This window comes from Patagioenas fasciata, chromosome 1 (genome assembly GCF_037038585.1).
Source record: "Patagioenas fasciata isolate bPatFas1 chromosome 1, bPatFas1.hap1, whole genome shotgun sequence".
In the NCBI taxonomy this organism is placed as follows: Eukaryota; Metazoa; Chordata; class Aves; order Columbiformes; family Columbidae; genus Patagioenas; species Patagioenas fasciata.
The window spans coordinates 130,555,976-130,580,562 of record NC_092520.1 but is presented as its reverse complement, the minus strand read 5'-3'; the positions used below and the strand labels follow the sequence as shown (position 1 = coordinate 130,580,562).

At 38.3% G+C, this 24,587-nt stretch overlaps 1 protein-coding gene across 14 annotated transcripts in view; it reads right to left on the bottom strand.

Moving 5' to 3' along the window:
- RIMKLB (ribosomal modification protein rimK like family member B) overlaps positions 1 to 24,587 on the bottom strand; it is a 54,001-nt gene that overhangs the window by 12,837 nt on the left and 16,577 nt on the right. For all 14 annotated transcript variants that reach the window (XR_011741495.1, XR_011741496.1, XR_011741497.1 and 11 more), the window contains 3 exons: positions 5,691 to 5,921; positions 3,724 to 3,810; positions 607 to 810 (listed from right to left, as the gene is read on the bottom strand). Coding sequence is in view for 10 of the 14 variants with exons in the window: in XM_071815185.1 (XP_071671286.1) it covers positions 607 to 810; positions 3,724 to 3,810; positions 5,691 to 5,921 (522 nt within the window). In the remaining 4 variants the exon portion in view is untranslated. The remainder of the gene's footprint in view (positions 1 to 606; positions 811 to 3,723; positions 3,811 to 5,690; positions 5,922 to 24,587) is intronic.

The following is a 24,587-nucleotide window of genomic DNA, read 5'->3' as shown; positions in this document are numbered from 1 at the left end:
GGAACCTCAACCCTCTTTCCTCCTTCTACCTTAAGAACATCCCTTGTCCTGCACTCAAAGCTATGCAGAAATTAAGTTGTGAGTATGCTACAAACAACGCAGTAACCTTCCTCCCAAATATGGTCTTTGGGGTAAAAGGTGGCAGGGAGTAGCCTGATAGACATAAGGCAGCACAGCAGCTTCACAATGCAATCCAACAGTTTCCTCCCTTAACACTTTCTTCTACACTCTTGCCAACTGGCTGTCTCCTCCACCTCCCTCAGTCTCATCTTCTGTCTTCTTTTTCTGTTCCTCTTAACATGATGAAATCAACAATAACATGGCATTAACATAACACCGCCACTACCACATCAATGGCTCCGTGTGTGGTCCTAGAACTTTCCCCTCCCTTTCACCCATCCTATCCACCTAACACTGGGCAGATTGTCCCTCCCTCTGCGTTTGCTCAACACGCATCTCACTTAACGTTCACTCTCATGTTTCCTCTGTAAAACCCCAACAGTAAGCACAACTAATACAAAACCTGCAGCTTATTTCAGTTGACTTTGTGATTTTTCAACTGGATTGAAAAAATCTGATCAAAACTATGAACAATGCTTTTCCTACCAAGGGAGCAGTTACTCTGCATCCTCCCATCTGTTGAGCAGCGGAGCATGGTCCCCACCACGCGGCCTCCTACTACGATGACACGTACATCCTTGCCATGGGACTCTTTAACGTATTTTTGAAATAAGTAAGGGGCATCATGACGGATCAAATGGCTTAGGTCTGCCAAATGGTGTTTGTCTCGTGCCAGGAACACAGCTTTACCTGTATGAAGAAAAGAACATTGGAAGGTTTGAAGAAGCTACCAATTCAAGCTGCTTCAATGAGTCAGCACATAAAAGTAAAACCTCTGACCAGTATGCTGCCCATTCTCACAGGCCTCATCTGAAGCTTATATCCATTTACAAATTCTTCTGTGGACATCAGTGTTTCAGTGCTTCTAAGTATGCAAGTAATGACAGAGTTGAGAAGTCATATGAGAATGAAAAAAAACAATGAAAAGAATGAAAGAAAAAGGAAACAGCTTTAGATAAGGGAGGTGGACTTGTAATTTCAACTCCTTTTGGTACAAGTCCTTAATGAGAGAAAAAAGGAAGAGATACTTAAAGAGCAGCAGACATTTAATTAATAACACAGTTCTGTTTATCCAAGAGGATTGGACCTACAGCTTGACACATGGGATCAATTACATGTCAAACCCCAGGCAGCTAAAAACTCTGAAGTCACTAGAGTGCCACTGCAGAACCAACAGCTTCTCTGTTGGGAAGCTGCCAAGGGCTGCTCTTCCCAATACTTACAAGAGCTCACTACTCCAGAATGAGAGCAGTGGAACAACTACATTCAGAGGAAAACACCAGGCAGTATCCAAGATAATTTAGCAGAGGATTACACAACACATAAAATGAATGGAATGTACTACAATATTGAAGAAAACCTGTTTAGAAATCACTAGTTTTACTGCTAGCAAACATCTCAAGGACTTGTTTTGTTTAACCTAAAACTTGTTGGTTGATTTCCCTTCATTTCTAGAGCACATCAAAGACTTATTTGTTCTTTTCCAATTTTACTAATACTGATGAAAAGTCACTCCTGAAACAGATTCTCACACTTTCCATCTCATTTCTAGTCTCACAAGATAGCATCCCTTTCCATCTTTAGCTACATCTCCCAAGTCCTCTATCCCTTTCTTAAGGACTCCTTTATGTGCCATAATAGATTTGCATTTCATGAAAAGGCTGCACAATTTTTTTTGGTGACAGAATTGTCACTCAATTATGATACACTATTGACAAAGTACAAAAATCAACTGATAAACTGCCTATCTTAACGAAGGGAACATAAATGCAATCGTAGCAGAACTAGGAAAAAAAAATGTGTGAAGAAGAATTCCAACAGGTACTCCAAAACTTAACTGTAGCGGCCGCTGCTTCATCAGTATTTAAGGTCTCCATAACATAGAACACTGCTTGAGGAACATGGAATTCCTCATGACAAAGTATCAGAATGTAGGCTTAAAAGCCATGACAAGAAAGCAAAAACCTCCATGTGCTTTCTCCCATTCCCAACTTTAGCTCCCCTACAGGCACCTAATAACCATACTGTATCCTAAAATGTGACAGGCAGAATGATATCTTGGAGTGAAGCTAGTTAGTTCTTGGGAATTATGCAGCATCATGACATCTTGGCAAAAATAAGATCAGCACATTTGCTGCAGCAGCAAACTATGCAGAAAATGAGCATAGTATGAGTATGACTTATGTTCATCATCCAGTACCTGTGACCAAGTTTGCCAGTTTTAAATAAAATTTGCCAACGGCTACTCTTCAAGTAATTTGAAAAAGTCTCCCCAACTCTCTTAATGTGAAAGGACATGTACTGTGCATAAATTTGCATTTAAATGCCTGGAATATAAAGTGCTCTAAGATAAACTTGTAAACAGAGATTTACATGAATTCTGGCTAAAAAAAGGGAAAAGATAGTCAATAGCTGAAAACTCTGCAACTGTTTAATAGATCTTAACAAGAGGCAGTGTCAAGTCAAACTCCGACACTACAGAGTTGTCAAATTCAGCTTGCTGCAAAGTCAACTTCCAAGTTGGTTTCATAGCTCCACAAGTACTTTAAAGCCATATAAACTGGTTATCACAGCCAACAGAAGCAGGTCTGATCTTCCTCTGCCTCAGCCTTTTACTCTTCCATTCCATCAACGCAAGCGTTTGTGTGAGTAAATGACAATTCATGTAAAGAACTAATCCAAGTAAAAATAACCCATCTAGATTCATCCAACATCAGTTCCTGAATCCATTTACAACATGGCTACAGAAACACTCATTGTCAGCAGAAGAGATGCACCAGAGCAGCACAGAGTGGGAACAAAATGACAGACAATAAGAAGGAAGAACTGGTATCTTTTTGTTATGCTTTTCGTTAAGGTAACTGCTGTTTTTTGAATTTACACTTTGGTTTCAGTTTCTCTTTACTTCTAGTATTTATTAAATTGGTTTTAAAGTAAATTAAAAACAGTGCAAACTCCTGGGCAAATAACCTCTGAAACTAATTTGAAACCTGGTTTCCTTTAGTAGATCACTATCTAATATTAAATGAAATTGATGTATTGTTTCATATTCAACATATAAAACAAAAGACTGATAACAGAACAATTTCATCTGCTGTATTACCACCAGCACTGTCAGGATATTTTTCTGAAAAACAGAGATCCAGTTTGATGAACAATATGTGATAATTTTATTTAAATCAGAATCCTAATTATAGACAAAATCACATAGAAAAAAATCAAATTAAGACTGAATGAACTAAGATTTCACTTCTTATGCCTATTTCGAAACATCCCTAAAATCCATGTAGACGTCTCTCTACTCCTCTAAGGCCAGACCTTCTGTTATTCCAGTTCAAAGATTTCCTCAGAGAAGTCACCAATGCACTATACTTTTGAACCCCTATCCCCACTGCTATTGCAAGACTAGGTTCTACTAAAACTGCTTCCCAGTGTTTCAGCCTACTCAACATTCAGAAGTCTAAGGGTGGTAGAATTTAGATGTCCCGCAAATAAGTCCAACAGCTAACAGAAGACCGTCTTAACTACCATCACTTGATGAGACAAAATCTTAAGAGCGCTGCTCAGAACACTCCTTGTGCTCACCCCTGACCTCACACCCACCTCGGTGACCCCGTGTGTTCTTCACCACCATAGGGAACTCCAGCACTTCCGCCTCATCAATCATTTTGGCAAAATTCTCATGACCACCTGGCAAAAAGAAAACCAAGAACGTTATATGCGACCGGTCTGGTGTGGCCAAATTGGGGACGCAATAGTCGCACATTCCTCCCACCCTTACAGCTTAGATAATGCAGAAAAAACTATCAGTTAAGAGGAACTTGGTCACGGAGCACTATCAGATTTTGAAGGTGTCAGCAATCTGCGGGATACTAACTCCTACTTCCTTTGAAATTAAGGACACAAGTTGACAAAGGTCTCTTGATAACAACCACAAAAGGCTCAATCCAGTCTTCCAAATCTGAATGCCCCAATTCTACCATCTTGTTCCAGTTTATCCCTTTTACTTTTCCAACTCCCACCTTTTCAAATGTCTACCAGGAAAACAGCAGAGGAATAACACCAGTAACAGTTCTGTTCAAACTACTAACCAGGAAAGCAACATGGAATACAAAGACAAGGCATAATCCAGAGAGCAGTAATAACCCAAATCTTGTCACTCTAGCTCTCTCCTTTCCAAGACTTAAGTCTCCTGCATCTCATTCTCCCTATTACCTGAAGTAGTACTTCAACCTTCTCATCTCACTACAAATGACCATTCACATGATTAGGGTTGATACTTCAAGGTTATTTGAATTCAGTTCAATTCACAGAAGGCTGACCACAGTACAAGAAATATCGAAGGGAAAGTTAGCAGGTAAAAGGATCAGACTCTTCTACCAGCATGTGCAATAAAGTACAGAAGTCAAGCCTAGACACTGGTCACAAAGCCAGCAGCAGCCATCACTACCCTGGCATGGATTTTAGTGCATGTCATTGAACAAAATGTCATTCGGCATATCCTGTTTTTCTTGGCAAAGCCAACTCTCACTGATAACTTACGTTAAAAAAAAAAAGGTCATGCTTCTGTCAAATTCCAGAGGAAGGCATTAAAAGAAGTGGCAGGGAGTTATGAACAAGAGATGCTTTGCAATTACCCCATCATTAGCGGTCTCCCTCTCAAAAAAAATAAAAACCCATTCCTTTTTCAAAGAGCTAGAGCAACCACATCTATAAAGAAAGGATATGTTTCTTCTCAAATGTGCTTTCACAGTAACTGATGGAAACAGTAATTCCTAGTAACTGATGGAAACCCATGGCTTTGTTTTTGTCAAGTTTGTTTGTGGTTTTTTTTGTTAAATTCCCATTACAAAAGCCTACTGGTACAACCACACAAAGGGGAGGAAAGCCCTGCTGTTTCCCAAGAAGGAAAGAAAGGATGAGAGGTATCTTTAATTCTTTAATGTATTGTAATTAAAAGGAGAAATATCATCAAGGTAGACAAATGGTTCCTCTAATCTAGTACTCTGTCAGGAACCATGGACTCCAGAGGCAGGCACAAGAAACATTAATATTTAACTGATGGGAATAATTCCGGTGGGAAACAAACTTCAAACAATTGTTAAAAGTTGAACACAAGGGCCTGTACTCTTTTGTTCTTCCATAATAATTAATAGGATTGCAGATACTTTTATTCATATAGAAGTTTAATCTATTTTCACGTTTTACCAAAATGTAGATCTTTATAGTATCCTGTGACATCTTGTTCCCCAGGTTCTTGTGTGCTGTTTCAGGCAATTGGAAAGCAGTTCAAAGGGTTTCAGTAGTAACAAAATCAATCAGTTGCTTGGGAGGCTGAGGTACAGTTAAAGTACTCTTCCCAAAGCATCACAGCTAAGCAACAAAGGCAAAACCAGAACCTGAGTCTTGTGACTTTAATTGCCTTTTCTGGTTATTGAACACTTGTCTGTGAAATGAGCCTCATACTACTTAATTCTATGGATTTCCAAAACTTGACTCATATCTTTTGCATTGCAAAAGCATAAATTACAGTAGGCAACTATGCTATCCTTTTGATTCGAAAGCCTTACCATATGAAAAAGTGTCTGGAAGAGGCACACCATGACCAGCAAGCTCTTGAAACGTCCAGAACTTGTTTACACAGTTGAGGATGGCTTGGGGACGATTCATCAACCGACAGCCCATCTTCTCTAGGTGGCGAAGGACTGTGATATCACTGTCACTCTGCACCCAAGGTGTTGGTACACGCACAACCACCACCTGTGGGTAAGCAGTAATGAGCTCCCCATTTACCCGGAGACCTAAAGAAGGAAGATAAAAACATCTCAATCAACCACAAGGTCTTCAGGAGAAGTCAAACAAGCAAAGAAATATGGCACTGTATGTGATCACAACAGAGATACTAAACATCAACAGTGACCATTAAAAAAAGCACAATTCTTCCTAATATGTATCTTGTCAGTTATGCTGTTTCATACATGCCACTCTTAACTCACTGAAAATTAGGACTAGGCAAAGAACAGACTGTATTAGGGCACACAATCCTGGGCTCCTTCCTAGGCTGAAGGCCTTTTTTTATAGGTTGACACATGACCCTTTCTATGAGTGTTAGCGACACACTACATTTACATCAGCAGAATCAATAGCTCAGGAGGTTACTTTCTCACACCACTGGTTCTTGCCTACATGATACAGTCCACGCCTTTCCCAGTCCCAGCCATACTGAGCCCTCTGTAGTATCACGTTACACAACATATTGCCAGAGTAACAGAGAATGCACATGATCCTTAAAAAAATAAGCCATATTTTTAACACAAATAATTTCAACAATCTGATTTATACTAAATAACTACTCGGAAATAACTTTATCAGCTAACTGAGCAGCACCCTGTGACATTAAGGCAGGAAAGAGAAGGAAAGACAGCCACGAAGACCAATGCATTACTTAATCATGACCTATAGTTTTACAGATTATATCTCTGAAAAAGAAACACTGAAAGACAGGTTGCAGGAATTGGACTACAATAGGAATGGACAGGAGGGCATCAGGCTCAATTACAACAGTCATGCATCTGAGGGATGGAAAAGACAAATAAGATTTGATATTCATGTTATTTGCCTTATGTTCAAAGATTTCAGTGTAAAATACACAGCTCACTGCTGTCAGCACCTTAAGGGTTAAAAAAGAGAAAGAAGATGAGCTGAGAAATCACAGTGCATCTGAATTCCTGTGCCTATGAAAGGCCAGCTATAGCATTCAGATCTAGCCTGAATTAATTACCTGATTAGCTCTATTCTGAAGGTGCTACTTTTCAAACACAGACTTGTATCTACTCAACCCGAAGACACATATTGCCAGACAATATATTCCATATAACTGGGGGGGAGTGGAGAAGAGAGGGTATCCCCCTCTCTGTACTTCCATTTTATTCTTTTCTCCCAACCAGGATGTACTTTAGAGCTTGCTTTAAATATAGTTTAGCTGCCTTAAATATAGTGAAGCAACCATCTAACTCCCAAAATGGAAGCAGAAATATGCTGCCCAGTCCTCAGGAGGACACAAAACCACACTCTGGGAAGGCCAAAACACAACCATATCCAATACAAATCCCTTTTTCCAATCCCCATTGCCATAATTGCACAGAGATGAGAAAACATAAGCGGACGGGTGCTCTGGCTGCTCACCTCATTAACACCAAGCACTGACGCATTGCAGCTGACATGACTTGCGTGTTTAAGCAAGCAGCCTTCAGACACACACACACGTCATTTTATAGAGGCATCTCAAGCGAGATTAAAAACAAGACACTGCTAAAACCCTAAGCAGAATGTGAACATCAGGAAATGGACTATCATCTCCTTTAGCCAGAAAAAGAGTACAGACTCAGCGAGCAAAAGATCTTTAACTTATTTATTAGTCAGATCCCACCTTACACATGTATTTTCTCATTTAGGTGCATGACCAATTACACCCACTTTTTGCCACTGTAATTGTATGCATGTCCTGATGCACACGCAAGCCGTGTAACAATCATTTTTAAAAGGACTGCATTTTCCACACAGCCCCAAAACTGCCACTCTATCTTTGCTATGAATCTAAACTACATCGTTTTCTAATTCATAATGTCTCAGAATTCATGATGTCTCAGAATCTATTTTGTTGTTTTGCTTTCAAGTCACACCACATGTGGAAGTTTTGTACCATGAAGTCTGAAAAACAGCAGTTTGAGGAGATGTATATGCCTCACCTGTTAACCCTCCTGAATGCTTGTGTTAGGCTTGACTATCAGACTGGTGTAAATCCAGTCGGGCCACCATCCCCCCTGGAGTGACTTTGGATGTACAATAATTTTATCAACAGAAGAAAATGAGCTTTTGTTCCAGATTCAGTCATTTTCTCTGGTCTAGATATTGTTCTCCCCAGAACAAAAAAAAAAATTCTCTCCCCTCACAGGAGAGTTTACAAACAAAGAAAAGAGCTACTCAGTGAAATGTATAATTTGAATCACTACCACTGACATGTGCCATAAAAATTAGCTGCAGTCTCTCAGTAACACAGTGCTGTGAAAAGAAGCAGCTTTACTACAGTTAAAAGTAGAGCGGGATTCTGACATTTTGGAACAAGCTTGTATTCAGCATTCCATCTGAAAGCCAGCAGTCAATGGTCAGGTTAATGATCATTATTGTGAAATGGCTGATAAAATAATATTTATTCACTATGATGTGCTGAAAGCAGTAACACAGAAGATATTAATGCATACAATTAATTTCTTTTCCAAAGGATCAATTTATGAACGGAAAGAAGGAGAAAGGAAAAGAGATGTGTTACAGAGTTGTTACCTAAAGGGTAGTTTAATGAAACTTTTTTTTTTCTTTTAAATGGCGATGAACTCTCTTTGCCATAATAGTACCATCCTGGTCCTACCTGGGAATTAATTATACCACATGCCTCAAATAAACCAAAAAGGTCTCAAGTTTCTCTCAAAGACAGCTCAGAGCAGCACATGACAGAACTGAATGGGTAAACCCATTATTTCTCATCAGTTGGCTCAACTGCTGTTTTTCACTCCCAAAGAACAGCAGGTGAGTTTAAAGTGCAAGCAGCTAGTCACTGCTAAATATGTTTATTTTGACTCAAATAGATTAGAAGCCATCAAATGAACCCATAAAGTTCACAGAAAATGGATGCAGTATTAAACTCTAGTGAAGACAGAAGAAAGAGGCAGAAACTTCTACTGCTGTTACCAATGAGATGAGAAGACCTGCATCTATACCCTAAGGAAGTCCTCAAGACATTAATATCTAACATGGCAGAGCCTATTTGCATATCAAGATACTCAGGACAACAGTTGCCTCTCAATAACGTGTTTTAGTACAATTTTAGGGTAGATATGTATACTTTGGAAAAAAAAAAAAAACCACCACAAAATTCTGGAACTTCCCTTGTGAGGGTTTGGGGTTTTTTTTACTAACTTCTGCCTTCTTCCCCATAACAAATTTATCTCATTATCACAATTTTTCAATTAAAAAGCCTCGCTCTCTTAAGAGAGTTATCATTTAGATGCCACACATTCCAAATGAAATGCCTCAAAATACAGGCATACAAACAAATCCTGACTGAACAAGTTGATGCCCATCAGCTAAGACTCCTATGGTGACTATGTGCATGTTGCCACCCTACAGCAAAACACACGGCAAAATGTTTTACCCTAAGCCTTGGCAAAGGATTTCTAAAAAAATGAATCTCACTGCACAACTGCGACAAGCTAAGTCTGCAAATACAAGCAGTGAAGCCTGCAAGACAAACAGTTCTGCAAGTCAACCACAACCACAGCTAGAGTTCGTAAAAATGCAGACTCATACCTTTTACAATCCATAAGCGCTGGTGCTCCATCTACAGTTATCCTACATTCTTGTGTTTTAGAAACTCTAAGAAACACTTCTGCATTGATGGTATTATGACAGTTAAAGAGGATCAAGATTTCAAGAAACTCTGTGTGGCTTCTGAACATCGTAATTCACACCCAAGCAGCATTTGAAATTGCTACGCATTTTTTAAACTCATTCTGTTCAGTTTGCACTCTAGACAAATCTCTTCTAATCTCTACAAAAAATCAGTTAATCAGCAGATTAATACCTAGTGCAAAGCAATCTCTCTTGTCTAGTTTGTATGTTACAAACAACTGTATTTTCAGCTGAAACAATGCAGATGCTTTCAAAGAAGGAACATAGTTTTAGAAGACAGGTCTAAAATTTCAAAGATTTGCAAGGACATAAAAAATAATTACAGAGTTTTTATAGCTTTCGTTACAGTAAACATAAGACATTTTTAACAAAGAAATCTCAGTAATATCAAATAAATCTATAAAAGTATTTTCATTCCAAATTATAATTTTGGAAAACAGCCAAAAAAAGCAAAATGAGTCACCAAGACCATGAAGTAGTTAGAACTCCAATTCAGGTCTTCAAGTACAACATGTGACTTTAAGAACCATAGCTAACTTCTTGAATAAAATGGTATGATACCAAGCTAAATGTTTAAAGTATTTAATATACAAGCAGAAGGAGATCTGGGTAGGCTTACATGTAAATCAAGTTATTTATATCAAGCTGCTTCTATTTTTATACAACCTGGATCATCAGCATTAATTGATAGACTATAACAGATGAAAAGACTAAAGTATCTGGAAATGTCAGAAGCTATAGGCTGGAGAAGAAACCCAAAGGACACTGACGTAAGAGTAACGAAGAAGAAAATTTCTCAGGGAGAAATACTATGTTCATATTTACTTCCATGCACACATTAGAAAAACCTAAATCTGTAAATGGGTTTCCATGATGAAAAACAACAAAAGCCTTTCAATCTCTGCCTGAAGACAACTGATAACTGCCTTGCTACTTCATGATCTATTGTATCACATTTCTGACCACATAGATGAATAGAGTAGAAATAAAGCACAAAAAGTAGGTTTGCAGAAGTTCCCTATTTGGTACTGCCATGAATCCAGCAACACAAAACATTCTAGTCATTAAGACTTCTTCTTTCAGACTTCCATTTCGCAGAATTATCTGAGAACTGTGTGACTATGAAAAATGCCCAAACCTGAGAACAAAGTTAAATTGTTCCTTGTAGAGCATGGACAGCTACAAAAAGAAACCTCACGTCTGTGGCCACAGCTGCCACAAGCAGCCACTTCTCAGAAGAATTTAACTTCAGTGACTGCCTCTGTCCTTGGTGAAACCCCTAATACATGCCAGTTGTTCTGATGTATATAAGTAAGATGGAACAGGAAAAAAGTATTTCAGTACTCAGGTAGATCCAATATGTGAAATATATTTCTAACAGGCATAGCATACAAGTCAAATGGTCATCATGCATGCAGAATTCCAAAAAAATGAAATTTGAAACAAATTTTCAAAAGCACTAAACACACACCAGCTCAAATCACATTCCCAACAGAAGCTAAAAGGGACTGAAAACTTGCAAAATATTACCCAGATTTTTCCTCAGAGATCTGCATGCTATCCTGAAAGCTTCCAGCTCTCTCAGCTTTGTTATACCAATTAATTCACCTATCCATCCATGGAGTTGCTAACATTTCCCTGATGAACAGTCACTCAGCAAGCAGGCTATAATGAATTCAACTTACTCAGCTGGGAGAAACAGGCTAGCCTTCCATCACACAAACCTTTCTTCATATTTTAAGGACGTGGCATTCTGCTACCTGCTTTTCCCAATTAATCAGTTATTCTAACAAAAACCACTGATTTTTTCTACAAATCTAGACTCACTCCTGTTCTCATAACAGAACATTACTATCTCTGGATCATTTGTCCTCCCGATATCTGTCAGCCCCAAGACACTGCATAACATTTGTGTTAAAGTTCTAAAGTGTTTAATAATTACTTACAGTTATTTGCAGATAATCAAATGTGTTTCATCCTAAGTGCCATATAAAAAAAGTTTAAAGCTCAGAAGGGAAATACCCCAACCTTTAACAGCAGATTACTGGCAATAACAAGATATATGTTCCCTCACCAAACTCAATCACAACTAGATCTCTACAATTTTAAAAATTCAGCATACTTCAATCATACATTCTTCCAAGAGCATGGCAGAATTCAGGAATAAGTAACATAAGTACAATTAACATTAACAAAATACTATTCTATACCTCAAAAAAGCTTGCTGCAATACGTTGATTTAATTTTACCATATCTATCTTATGAAACAACTGTAAGCAACATAAATTCCCACAAATTGGGAAACACGTAGTAAAATCTAGCACTTTAAGTCCATTTGAATTTAAACTAGAATTTAACCTTGGAATAGTATCTAAGCAATGAAATTTTAGAAATCCACCCATTTGTTAACACAAAACTAAACTTCCCCTCATAGAGTTGCACAGACATTTTCTCCTCTGCATTACTTACCACCTGACAGCCACAGTTCATTAGTTTGAACACTAAGTTGTCAGAATTTCTCCAAAATTTCGCTGCCATGCAAAAGTCCCTTTAATATCTAGTATTACCAAGCTATCTTTTACTGCACACAGAAACACATTTCTACAATAGTTCTGTGTTGGCTGTTTTAAGGTCATATTCTCTTCCCTTCCTATCCTACTTACTAGTTTTTCAAACCAAATTAACAAGTGCTGGCATTTAACCCTACAGGTTTAATACCAACGCAATCTCCTCCACACAAACTTAACCAAAGAGGCCTTCTCACGAAGACACACTTCCATAGCTCAGCAGTTCAAATGAAATCACACGTAGCAGAGACAAAACTGATCTCTCTAGAACAGTACCATGCCATTCTGTCCTGAAACACAGAAATAAAGAGCAGCAGCTTCAGCTTCAATTCATAAATTGCTAATGCAAGCACTGTGAAAACTTTCACAAAAGGCCACTGCTGCGCTCCAAACAGAAAGCAAGCAGGTATCCAAGTTAAACCAGCTCTACTACATGTCCCTTCCTGGACTCAGAAGACCTCTCCCCTTCCTCAGGAAGAATCATTCTTAGAAATGCACAGGCTATTGAAAACAGTGAAAAACTTGGGAAGGATGACAATGCTCAAAGTGATTATAGTCATTCTGGAATAGGGGTTCTCTTCCAGTACAAAGGGGAAACAGACCAGATGCCTATATGGATACCTCACTAAATCAGTACTAAGCAGACTGATCATGGCTAGATCTGTGTTTCTGAGCTACATTTCTAGTCACAATACATTGTTTGCTTATAATCCCAAACCACAAGACTTCTTCAGAGCAATGCATAAAATGTCAAGGGACTCAAATATAAAAACATACATAAAAGGTATAGTATAAACACAAATTAATTCTAGACCACCATCTTGCTCTGAGAATTGATTTTATGGTAGGTATATAAACATGGAAACTATACTGAAATAATGTTAAAGCCTCAGCTACCATTATTATATGTATATAAACAACCACACAATAAACTTTGCATCACTAACAAAAAACACATTTCCAGACACTACTTAAAAGACATTCGAACAAGTATAGAAAGAAATATACAGTATTTTAGCCCTATTCTCAAAAATGGATATTTTAATGATATAACTGTTAAGATGCATTTTAAATAGTGTGTTGTAAAAAAACTCTAAAGAAAAATGCCATAAAGGGGGAATCAAAAGATTCTGTAAATAAAACAAAATAATGTTAGAAAAGATGCGATTTCAAACACCTTGAAAAGTCAAACTCTGGTTTTCCCACTGAGTTTATTTAAAGTTCTCATCACATTTACTCCTGGGCAAAGTTAGAAGAATTATAAATATTTTCCATAGCACAAACTCAAAGAAAAAATGTTCAGAATGAGATCTATTTAAATTTACTGAATTTAAAAATTAAGTGTAGTTGTTGATCAAAGTTTTAAATTATTTCCGTTATAACAAAGCAAAGCCTCTCACAGCTCAAGTGAATGACTCTGAGTGCAAGGGAGATGGTTTGTACTTGAATATTTCAAAAAGACCTGCCAATTCTTACACAAATATATGCATGTACCTATGCTAAACAGCCACCGCATAAGCAGTGATTAGATTGTCTTTTGTCTAATAGATTTCCCATCAAAGATCCCAATGAATATAATGACATTAAGAGAAAGTTCAAGCTCACAAACAGGATTTATGTATCCTGCCTTCATTATGTGCTTCTAAAATGTATTTTGGCAACTGCACTAAAAATTCTTTCTTTCTAGTTTTTACAAGTAGAAAACAAAAAAACCCTTGAGTTTCATTATCAGTTTAAGCTGATTTGATCTAAGCCAGTGCTGAAATACATGGGGACAACCTTGTCTTTTACCACACTACCAACAATGCGCTCTCCTCACCTCTCTTATCTTCAGGTGTTAGTGACCAAGAGAAAGCCAATGCGGTGGGGGGCAGTATTAAATATTCAGCTTACCATAGCTTTGCAGTTGATACTATATTGTGAAAAAAACAAATAAGGCATGATGAGAGAGAACAACACTGCTGCTTTGAGTAATAGAAAGGTATTAAATCAGCAGAAGCCAAAAAAGCGAAACTAACTTTGGGGTGAGTTTTCACAAAATAGCTAAGAAAACAAGCTTGTCACCAAAACCAAAGGAGTCTGTCTCACTGCCCTATTTGGATCATATAGTTCCAGTCTCATTCGCTCAATTTCTGGCACTGGTCTCATCCTCTCAGTCAGTTGGGTCATCTGCAGAGCACCACTCAGGGCTTTTTTTTACTTAGTTACTTACCTGGGTCACTCGCAAGACAAGACCTCAGTTAACCAGATCCCATACTGCAACAGCAAAGGGTGGGTATGCACAAACAAGGAGAGGTGAGGAGTAAGACAGACTGCCTTTGGGTGGTGAAAATCCAGTCTGTTCTAACATCTGACAAATGATCACACTTGGACACAAACAACAAAAATCAGCACAAGTCAGCACTGCCACCAACAGAAAAACAGTCCTCTTTTGCTATTGCACCTGCTGCTTCCAAACCTCACAGTGCCTCTCCGCTTCACCTGCAAAAGTATTTGCACACCTACATGATGACCTGAATCCACGGGAAAGAGAAGGCAGCACAGAGTAGGTAAGATGTAAGTAAGAATAACAGGGAAGGTTTTCCTCTATTTCTTTCAGTGTCGTTGTCATCTTAACATTTTCTACATCTTCAAACCTTTCAGATGACTTCTGAAGCAGACCAGGATTTTACAGATTATTATTATTTGGATTAGCAAAAACAGATTCATCAACTACTGCTACTATCAAGTTTGTTGCAGCATGTGTAAAGTAATTTAGTTTTCTTTAAGGAATCTCAGTCAAAAACAGAAAAACAAGACAGTTTAACCTTAGTAAGAAAAAAAAAAAAAGTCATTTAATATATTTATTATCTTTTCACAATTAGCTTCTTCTCTAAAAGGAAGGAAAAAATTCCTAGTCAGAAGGGAATGACAAATGCAAAACAGAAAAAGGTAATGGGAAAAGCAAAATTTAAGAAACTCTATATGAAAGGAAGCTCTCAAGAGTAATTTAAAAGGGGTTCTAACACAGCACTCTTTGCTTTACCAGCTTCTTGTGTTGTTTTCCTCAATGATCAACAGTGTCAAAGGCTGCAAAGTAAATTCCAAATTTTAAGCTCAAAAGATTGCTGGGAGAAAGGGTTTGGATCATTCGTTTAATATTTTGAGACTAATACATTTATTAAAACAAAGAATGCCTTTTTGATGCATGATAACAATTCTGAAGTTTGACAGCTGCACAGATTGTTAAGAGTAGTCTCAGGAAAAGCTTGCACATGAGCAGTAGTGAGTGTTCCAATGCTATCATACTGATTCAAAGTCTGACTGTGTAGACCATGGCAGTGGAAATGCTGTGCCAATATCTTCAGTAACTTCACCTGCTCAAAAACAGTACAAAGGAATGCTGATGAATTTGGGGGTGGTTAATGCAGCTTCTTCAGAAATGTCTAGAACATGCCATAAGGCATTGATCTTTGTTAAAGCTAACACAGAAACCTTTCTATGTAGGCAGACCTCATAAAACATTGATAAGACTCCAGAAAAGAGAACTGTTCAAATAAAATACAATTTAATGTTATATTTAACCTGGTTCAACTGCGTGCCACAGCAGAAACAAGTCATATCATATCCAGTACCCCCATATTTCTCACCTTGCATCAGACCTAGGGATACAACCATATAGGAAGTCAGCTTGCTGCTCTGAGAGGAGGGGGAAAAAAAAACCAACAACAAAAAAACACAACAGAGAAAAAGAAAACCAGTGATTATTTTTGCATTTGGTAACTAGCTAACTCAGCTCACTGAGCAGTCATGAAATCATTAGACTGTAAGGGAAGCAACAGGAACGCTTATGTGTGAGGAGACGGCAGGACCATTTCTTTCAGCAATGGTCTGCATTTATGTTGGGAAGCATTATATCGTGTTTTTCACTTAATACTGTAGTTGCAGAATTGTAAGACCCAAGTCTGCACTAGTATTCAAAAAGAGTGGTTCTATTCTGCTTCTAGTACTCACACTTAATCTCCTCACATTGCTCCTTCTCTTGTGCTAGTAGCAACATTGATGTGGCTATAAAGTGAATCAGATGAGGCAATTACTCTGAATTAATAGCAAACCAGTACCACTTTTTTTTTTTTTTTTTTTTTTTACCTCAGAGCGGTGTTTAAGTGTGGTTTGTTACACAGCCATAAAAAATGTTCGAGCCAAGTGTGAAACCAGTGTGACAACTGAGCAGATACCTGTCTATATCTACTGAGATTACATATCATGCAGAAAAGTCTTAACCAGACTTGTCAAAAACAATGAGAGACAGCAGTGAGAATGGTTAGGAATACAGCCCTGTGTTTAAGGATTTTATTTATTTACAGAGGACTCTGTACTATTTTGTTTAGATTATGGTATGTCTTTTGCATTATGGTTTTAAAATAAGATAATCAATTAAGAAAGAAATTCAGACAATATGCTGTGAATGTGAATATCAAATTTACATGATATTCTGACAACTGACCATTGTGTCAACCAAAGAGGTATTGAGATGTCTCTCATGTGTAGCACTAACAAGTAGCAAAAACCCTAACCACACTGAAAACCAAACAACTTCAAAATGGTAGCAAAACTATTTCAAAGTTAATATTTATGATAAATACTTTGTACACTATCCTAATGGTCTGAGAAACTGAATGCTTTAACAATCTGTGAATACTCCAAAAACAGAGATGAGCACTCCCCAAATGAAGAGCCAATATCATATTAATAAGTCAAAGGCAGCACAAATCAGGTCTAAGAAAAAAGTAGGGAGAAGAAAGGGAAAGTTGTCTGTCTAGAAAACAAATGTGACTGGAATAGACCATGCAAAGCTTAGTAAGTAGTAAAGAACCGAAACTTAGAGAATGGTTATGTGAGATCTGAATTAATAGCTCCCCTCTTCTCCCCTCTTTACCTCTTTGACCTGCTTTAGTTGACGAAAGCAGTAGGGTCCTAACCCAACCAAACACCTGTGAGTTACAGAGACTCAGCAGTCAGCAGAGCTAAGAGAAGAAAAAAGTGAACACAGAAGAAAAAAAAACAGGAGGAACACACCCTCCCATCAAAAGAAGATACTCCTGTACCCATCTCACTACTGCTTGCACTCAGATACACACTATAGAACAGTTTCAGGTCTCTCCATGAGTACAGTGCTTTCCTAAACAAACAAACAAAAAATTTCTGGACTAAAAGATATAACCTAAAATTTATTAGTTTTGACAGACATTAATGTAAGACTGTACACAAAGCAAAGCTAGAGAAGGAAGAATTACGTTCTTCCCATAGCTCTGTAACTCACTCATTGGGCATGTTTCCTCTTCCCAGTGTCAGAGGATTAAAACTACACTGCAGTATCTGTGTCCATGCCCATGCTGTGATGAAAATCTGAGTATATCACTAGAGTATTATTTCTTACCTGCTCTGGATGAAGCTTCCACCAAGTGCAAAAAAGATGTTAACTAACTAAGACATTTGCTTAGTATGTTCCCTAATTAAACCACTCCACATAATCTGCAACTATCTTCTTAAAAGACAATGATCCTTAGAATTACACAGGTATATAGTCCTCCCAACCAGACCAGTCAAATAAAAAAATCATGCAGTGGCAGTTTGTACTCACAGACAGCAGACTAAGGCAAGCAAAAGAGCCATCCCCCACTGTCTGCTTGTTTTGACCTTTAAAGGCAACACATTTAAGAGACAGCTATTTTACTACTAATCTCTAGACTGTAAGTGTAGTCCTGTGTTTACCAATACCTACAAATTGATAAATACCTTTATATGCATTTACTCTGCACTAGATGCTCTAAAGCTCTCTTTGTATTTTCTTATCTGAAATAAACATCTGCCTAATTTGCAAAGAAACCAAAAAAACACTGACAGGCTACTGATCTTATCACAAACAAATCAATGGCAGAGACCGGAAACAGAAGCTTTTTTTACCAGCATGAGGTATGACAAGTCTGCTTAGTTCATTTACCTTAGTCCTCCAGAGATTACTCTAAGAATTGCCTTTAAATATTTGCAGATTACATTTTTCTTCAAGTTCTTCCACTTTACAGCAAGACAGTCATAGAAATCTCATTACCAAATGCCACTCTCGATCTGTTCTCAGTAACAGAATGGTAATTTACATTCACTTCTAGATTCTGCCTCTATCAATTTTAAAATATTAAAAATTATTACAGGGAAAGGTTTAACTGCATGCTTGCGCATCTTGGAAGATCCAAGCAAGAAAGGGCAAGAAATGAGCACCTCTTGAAAAATTCCTGTATTGGACAAAACAGTCACATAAGCCTATGGCTCTAAAACAATTTAAGTCACTTTCCTGCTGCAACAGTTTTACTCTAAGCAATCCTGGAGTAGCAGGTAGTACCACTCACTCCCTATCACTTGTACTAGTGCTCATCAGACCGACTGGTGAGCAGATAAACTTCCTACAACAGCAGGAAACTATCTTGGTTTTCGTGGAATTTGATTTCTGCAGGTGTCACAAGCTGAACCAGCTCACTGTAGGATCTGATCAATCCAGGTGTTAACTGCAACAGAGGAGGCTGGATCGTAACAACAACAGCAATGATCTGAACAGCTTAAATTGTCAAGATCTTGCTGTTTTGAGAATGCAGAATTGTCTATAGTGAGATTATTTTACCCCTTCCTAAAACTCTATGGTCACTATGCTAGCCCAGCTTCCAACTTTGTAAAAACAAGCCTATCAGACCGATTTCTCTTTATCCAACTCTTGCTCTCTCATCCTATGCAGATAATACATTTTCCAGTGGTTCCTGCTCTGACAGGTAAGAAAAAATTGCAGCAAAGTTGCTACAAAGGCCCAGCTGCCAGCCTTGTTTGAGAATGACAAACAATTACAAGCATTAAAGCATGCAGTTTATGTATCTCTTTCACCTGCAGACGCAGACCTTTTTCACCTCAAAGCCTCCACAAAGGGCATGCACTTTCAGAATCCTGCCTCGCCTTTAGTCCCAAGCATGTAAGGCGGAGTGCACAAAGAACCATTTCAGTCTTAGCCCAGATTGACAGAAAAACAAAAGGAACAGGTGCATCTCAAAATCTTCCAGTCGATATTAAGTAACTTCTCTCCATCTTTCTACCTACAGTTACACCTTGACTCCAACCCATAATCTCTGCTCATCAGCAGCTGGTTGGTTTGCATGCCTGGAGTATTGTGGTGAATGGATAAAGGCTCCTTCAGAAGTACAGGCTGTAAAAGTGAGGAGGAAGGGTTTGTGCTCTACACAAAGGAGCAGATCACATACATACAGGTTTAGAGTGCACAGAGCTAGTCAAGAGACTAGCAACAAACACAACTTGCTAACACAGCTGCGACCCTGTATTTGGATTTTGTCTCCCCTCCATTAGGGTGGATAGATTGCCCTGAGAGACTGTAGAGGCTCCATCCTTGGAGATATTCAAAACCCAGCTGGATATGACCCGAGCAATCCGATCTAACTTCAGAGCTGGCTCTAGCTTTCAAATTGGCCACTTCGAGCAGAAGGTTGGTTCAGATGACTTTTAAAGGTCCCTTCCAATCTCAATTATTCTGATTCTCTGTGGCATTCTCCTGCAGTATGCCTGGTCTCTTGTGTGGCTGCAACAGCAGGACACATGCTTCACCACGCACTATTTCAAAGCTTAAACTAGATTTGTGGGTTCAATGGGAAACATCCTTTCTTTTGCACAATCAAGATCATCTGACAAATTTTTACCATCATTAAAAAAATAAAAAATTAAGTTCTTCATTATGGAAGTGGAAAATGCCTCCTTAGGTTTGACAGCTGGAGGCGGAACCACAACCTGGTTCTTGAAAAGAGATTTAAGAAGAAATTCATTATACAGTAAAGGCAAACCTTGTCTGGAAAGCAAAGTAACAAAAGGGGAAAAATACTTCTGATGATTTATTGTTCACCTATAAATACACAATTGAAAACAGGTCTTGCTCACCGCCTTTCCGTCCTCCTGGCAGAAGCAGTCATCCAACAATATAGTCTTTTACAGAAAGTTGCAGAAAGTTATCAGGGGCGCAAATGGTAGTTCCCTTTAGGTCCTGACGTGAGTTTGAATCTAACTTTGTGGAACAAGTAAAAGCTACTCCAAATCTTTAAAGAATTTTCAAGGTGCAACTAACAAAACTGTCACACTGAGAACAGCAGAGATGGATTGCAACCCAGACAAAGCACAGCTAAACCTTAAATCTTAGTCTACAGGATATTGAGGAGTATCATGTGACTCAGATAAACAGGGACAGATAGTAACACTAGTAGGAGAACTTCATATGGCCTCTTTTATGATTAATAAAAAACTTCTTCATTGAGAAGGACAAGGCATGATATAGAAATGAAAGCTATCTCTCAACAACATGAAGAGGTCAGATTTGGATGACTCTGCTTTCTAGAACAGTGAGCTAAAAGATACGTATGGCTGGTGCAGGAAATCCTGAACTTGTGGGAGATTTGAGGGATCTTCTTGAAGTTAATGGACATTGTATGGAACTGAACTGAACAGGCCTCTGAGGCCTATGTGTTCAGCAAGAGAGCAAGACAGCAAGAGAGCAAGAGTCAAGCAGCCTACGTGTCTCCTCAAGCAGCCTACGTGACTCATGTGACTTTGTAGAACCTTAAGTAAAACAAAAGAAAGATTGACTAGTGAAGAAAAGAATCAGCAAGTTAGCTATAATATAGATACATTTTACTTAATGTTAGAGCTCGTGCAGAAATGTATAATGCAATCATCTATTAGTTTGCGGCGTGTGAACAGTAGCTATTATCCAATTATATGAAGCTTTCTGGCATGCAGACAGCTCATGAACAGTACATGTAACCAATCAGATACTTTCTAGTGTATGATGAGGAAACAAATAGCATATACAAGTCGGATGATTTTGCTAATAAAGTTATGTTTCCAGAGCACAACACTCTGTACTTTAAGGAGGCTGATGAAAAAGTAGCATGTGATCAAGTCATTCACAATGTAGTATCTGAAAACAAATACACAACAAAGGAGTCAAAAATGCAAATTTGCTTTTGCCAATTTCTAATTTGGGGGTATTTGCTGTTGCTACTCGTAGTAATATTTTATCTTTATATTTGCACATAATCAAAAGCAAACTTCCTCACTTGGCACCTATGTAACACATGCATGATGTTGGTCAAATAGCACATGAGCGTTACAACAGTTTCATTTACCATACAGATCTTTGACACTTGAGCTGACAGCTGTCAGCAGCCTCTGTGGACCATCACTCAGAGTGAATGGGTTCCACTGTCAGCAAATATCTGTAACCAACTGGCAGAGGAATGTTTCTCTTGCAGAAGGGAAAAGCTCTGGAAGGTTTTATTCCACTTCAGGCATGTGAAGTCAGCAAGCACTGCATGCAGCTTTCTCTGTCCCAATTTCTCACTCACCATTCACCCTCCATAGGATTCATCCCCTTAGTTATAACACCTGTGCTTCCACTTCCCACCTTCATTCTATTCTCCTTACTTTTACAGTTCATTTCCAAACTACAGATTTCTCCTACTGTCAAGTAGCTTCTTTGCCTGCAATGTTGAACATTAACCACTTGGTCCCCTGCATTACCTCTGAATTTGTTTTCCGTTTAAGGCTCCCTGTTCAGTTTGCATCTCTTCCCAAGGAAGTTTCAATATGCAACCTATGTTCCCATTGGTTTCCAGCTCCCATTTCCTTCTTGAGGGAAGCAATTTCTTATCTAGCAAGAGTTTCACTGCAATCACTTCCTGTCACCGATTCTTGTTCTAGCATGTTTGCACAGCATGCTGCCTTCACACCAGATTTTTCCCCACTGACACCACAGCCCCCAATCCCAAATCACTTTCACTCTTCTTGTCCCCACTACATTTGAATACAGTCATTTACTTCATTCAGTTCTTCATGTTAGCGAGAGGAGGTATAACCAACAGAAAAGAAAAACTCAATTTTAAATTGTATGCTCAAACCAAACCATAGTCCACCCCACAGCAGACAAGGCCACAACAACAGAAGTGCTTTTTTTGCATAATGGAAGAGTATGTTTCAAATGTTTTAGCTGTGAAGCTTAAACAAGCCCCTAAGATGCATAACAGACCATTTTTTGAAAGGGTAATAATTTGGGACAAATTTATGTCTACGTTCACAGCTGTAACAAGCAAAAGCCACTTCAACCAAATTGAGTTCCTGTTCCAAGCTAGTTCTTCCAAAAACAGCCTTACAAATTTAGGGGAAAATAGAAAAACATATTATTTTTTCCTTGAAGTGTCCTCCTTCCACTGAATCACTTTGCAGAAAATTTTCAAGAACTCCCTCAAAAAGACATTTAAGAGTTAAGGGGCAAGGGGGAGGGGACAAATTATAAGCAATAAAAGTCTGGTTTATAATGGAAAGTTTTGGGCCCTTGTAATGTTGAGTGACATAAGACCCATCCACAGGGTCAAAAAACACGTCATGCTTCTTCAGATACATTATGTTGCTTAAGAACAGAATCAGTACTAAAACCCAAGATTTCCTTGCCCACTAAGCAAAGTATCAGTTTTATATCAGTGTCACCTGCCTGGCCAACAGATGAAACCATGGTTTTGTTGTGTTTCAGATGTAAGAGAGAAAGTAAGGACCATGCTCTTCTTACTGGAAAGTGTGGAGGAAGGCATTACAGATTAGGACATCTCATCCATTTACCAACTTGAGTGTCTGAAATTGTACTTTTAAATAAATCCTGACTTTCACGGGAAGTAAACATCATGTCAGTATATCACCAGTTTCCGCAGTTAGGTCACCCACTCAGATGTCGAAGCATAAAACAAAGTAAATTATGTTAGAAACGCTAGTCTTAGTACACAGAAGCAAGCAGTTAACATAGTCATAGGCATAAATCAAGTCTTCTACTTACTGTGGTGCCTTAGATAAATCTCTTAACTTCCCTATATATTGTTTCTGTATTAGTAAACATGGCAAACCATTGCATTTGTACTACAAGGATATTACAGAGGATTTAACCTGTGTTTTCAAGAAGTCCTAAAGTTTTCAGATTGATACTATTTGGGGACTACAGAATAAAACAGTTACACAACTGAAAAAAAAAAATCGTGCAATCTCAATCTCCAAAAACTCTCTACTACTGACTCTTCTGTATTGAAATAACATATACATTCATGTTACATCATGATATATGGTACTGTCTCTTTGTAAAATACTGTTTGAACAAATGGTCCCAATATGGCAAAAACAAGCTAACAAAAACTCTAAAAGCCATGATTCCCTTGAGTGTCAAATTTAATTCTTCTAATCTATATAAGTAATGTTTCTACCAAAAATTAAATCCTCAGATGATTCTCAATTGGGGATCTCAGTAGCTTCAACAGCTAATTGAAAATTGAAGTCAGTAATTTTTATTGGGGGTAGGGAAAGCAAGAAAATCAATTCATTAATTTAAGACCTTTACAGTACTATTTTGAGCATAAAAAGAAACTTGGAAGCAGCAGCTTGACTATTCACAAAGGGTTCACAAAGGGATTTTGCTAATTTTCATAGCAACCATTTGGTGCAGGTGGAGATATTCTTTTAACATGCAAGGACAGTTACTTGGATATGGATTGCAAATACTGACATAGTCATTAGGCTACAGAGTATTCCTAAGTTGGTCTCTCTTCATATCAGTCTGGTTTTTGTTACATAAAGCAAATATCTATACCAGATCAAACATTAAAATATTACATCCCTAAGGTCAGGGCATGAACCTGGAAGAAATACATCTGTATTTCATTACTCCCTCCACCTAAGACAGAAGTCCTAAAAGAAGTCTCGCACACCCAGGCAAATGCCCCAAATTCCAAGGAAGGCTCAGGGTGTACTTGTGAAGCTCTGGAAAGAATGTGGGAAGCGACTGACCACACCTGTGGCAAAGAAAGCTGACCTTACACTATGACAAAGGAAACCAGAAAGTGGCTTTTAAGATAAGGGCCTGTTACAGGGGGATTGGCTGACTCTCAGTTGAGTGTATCAACTAATCCAGGAGAGCAGCAAGAGCCTGAATGTCTTCCTGAGATAACTAGACCAGCATGGGGGAGCACACACAGGGCTCAACCCAACCTAGAGTATAAAAACTGGACCACACAAAAAAGCTTATAAGAGAGCAATAGGCTTGAGCTGGCAGTAAGCTTGAGCAGTCTTTTCACGCAGCAAAGGACAGATACAAAAGGAAAGTGCAATTCTTGAAACCAGTATTTCACCACATTTTATAGATGGAGTTTATAAGAATAAGAAAATAAAGGGACTTGTCTACAGCCACTGGCACTCCCAGAAGTCTGTAACCGTTAAAACGCAAGTCTGCACGCTGGAAGACTCATCTCAACACCAAACAAGGTTCAGTAGTACCATTCTCTCTAATATTCACAGTCACTGAGCATCAGTCAGCTGCCCATC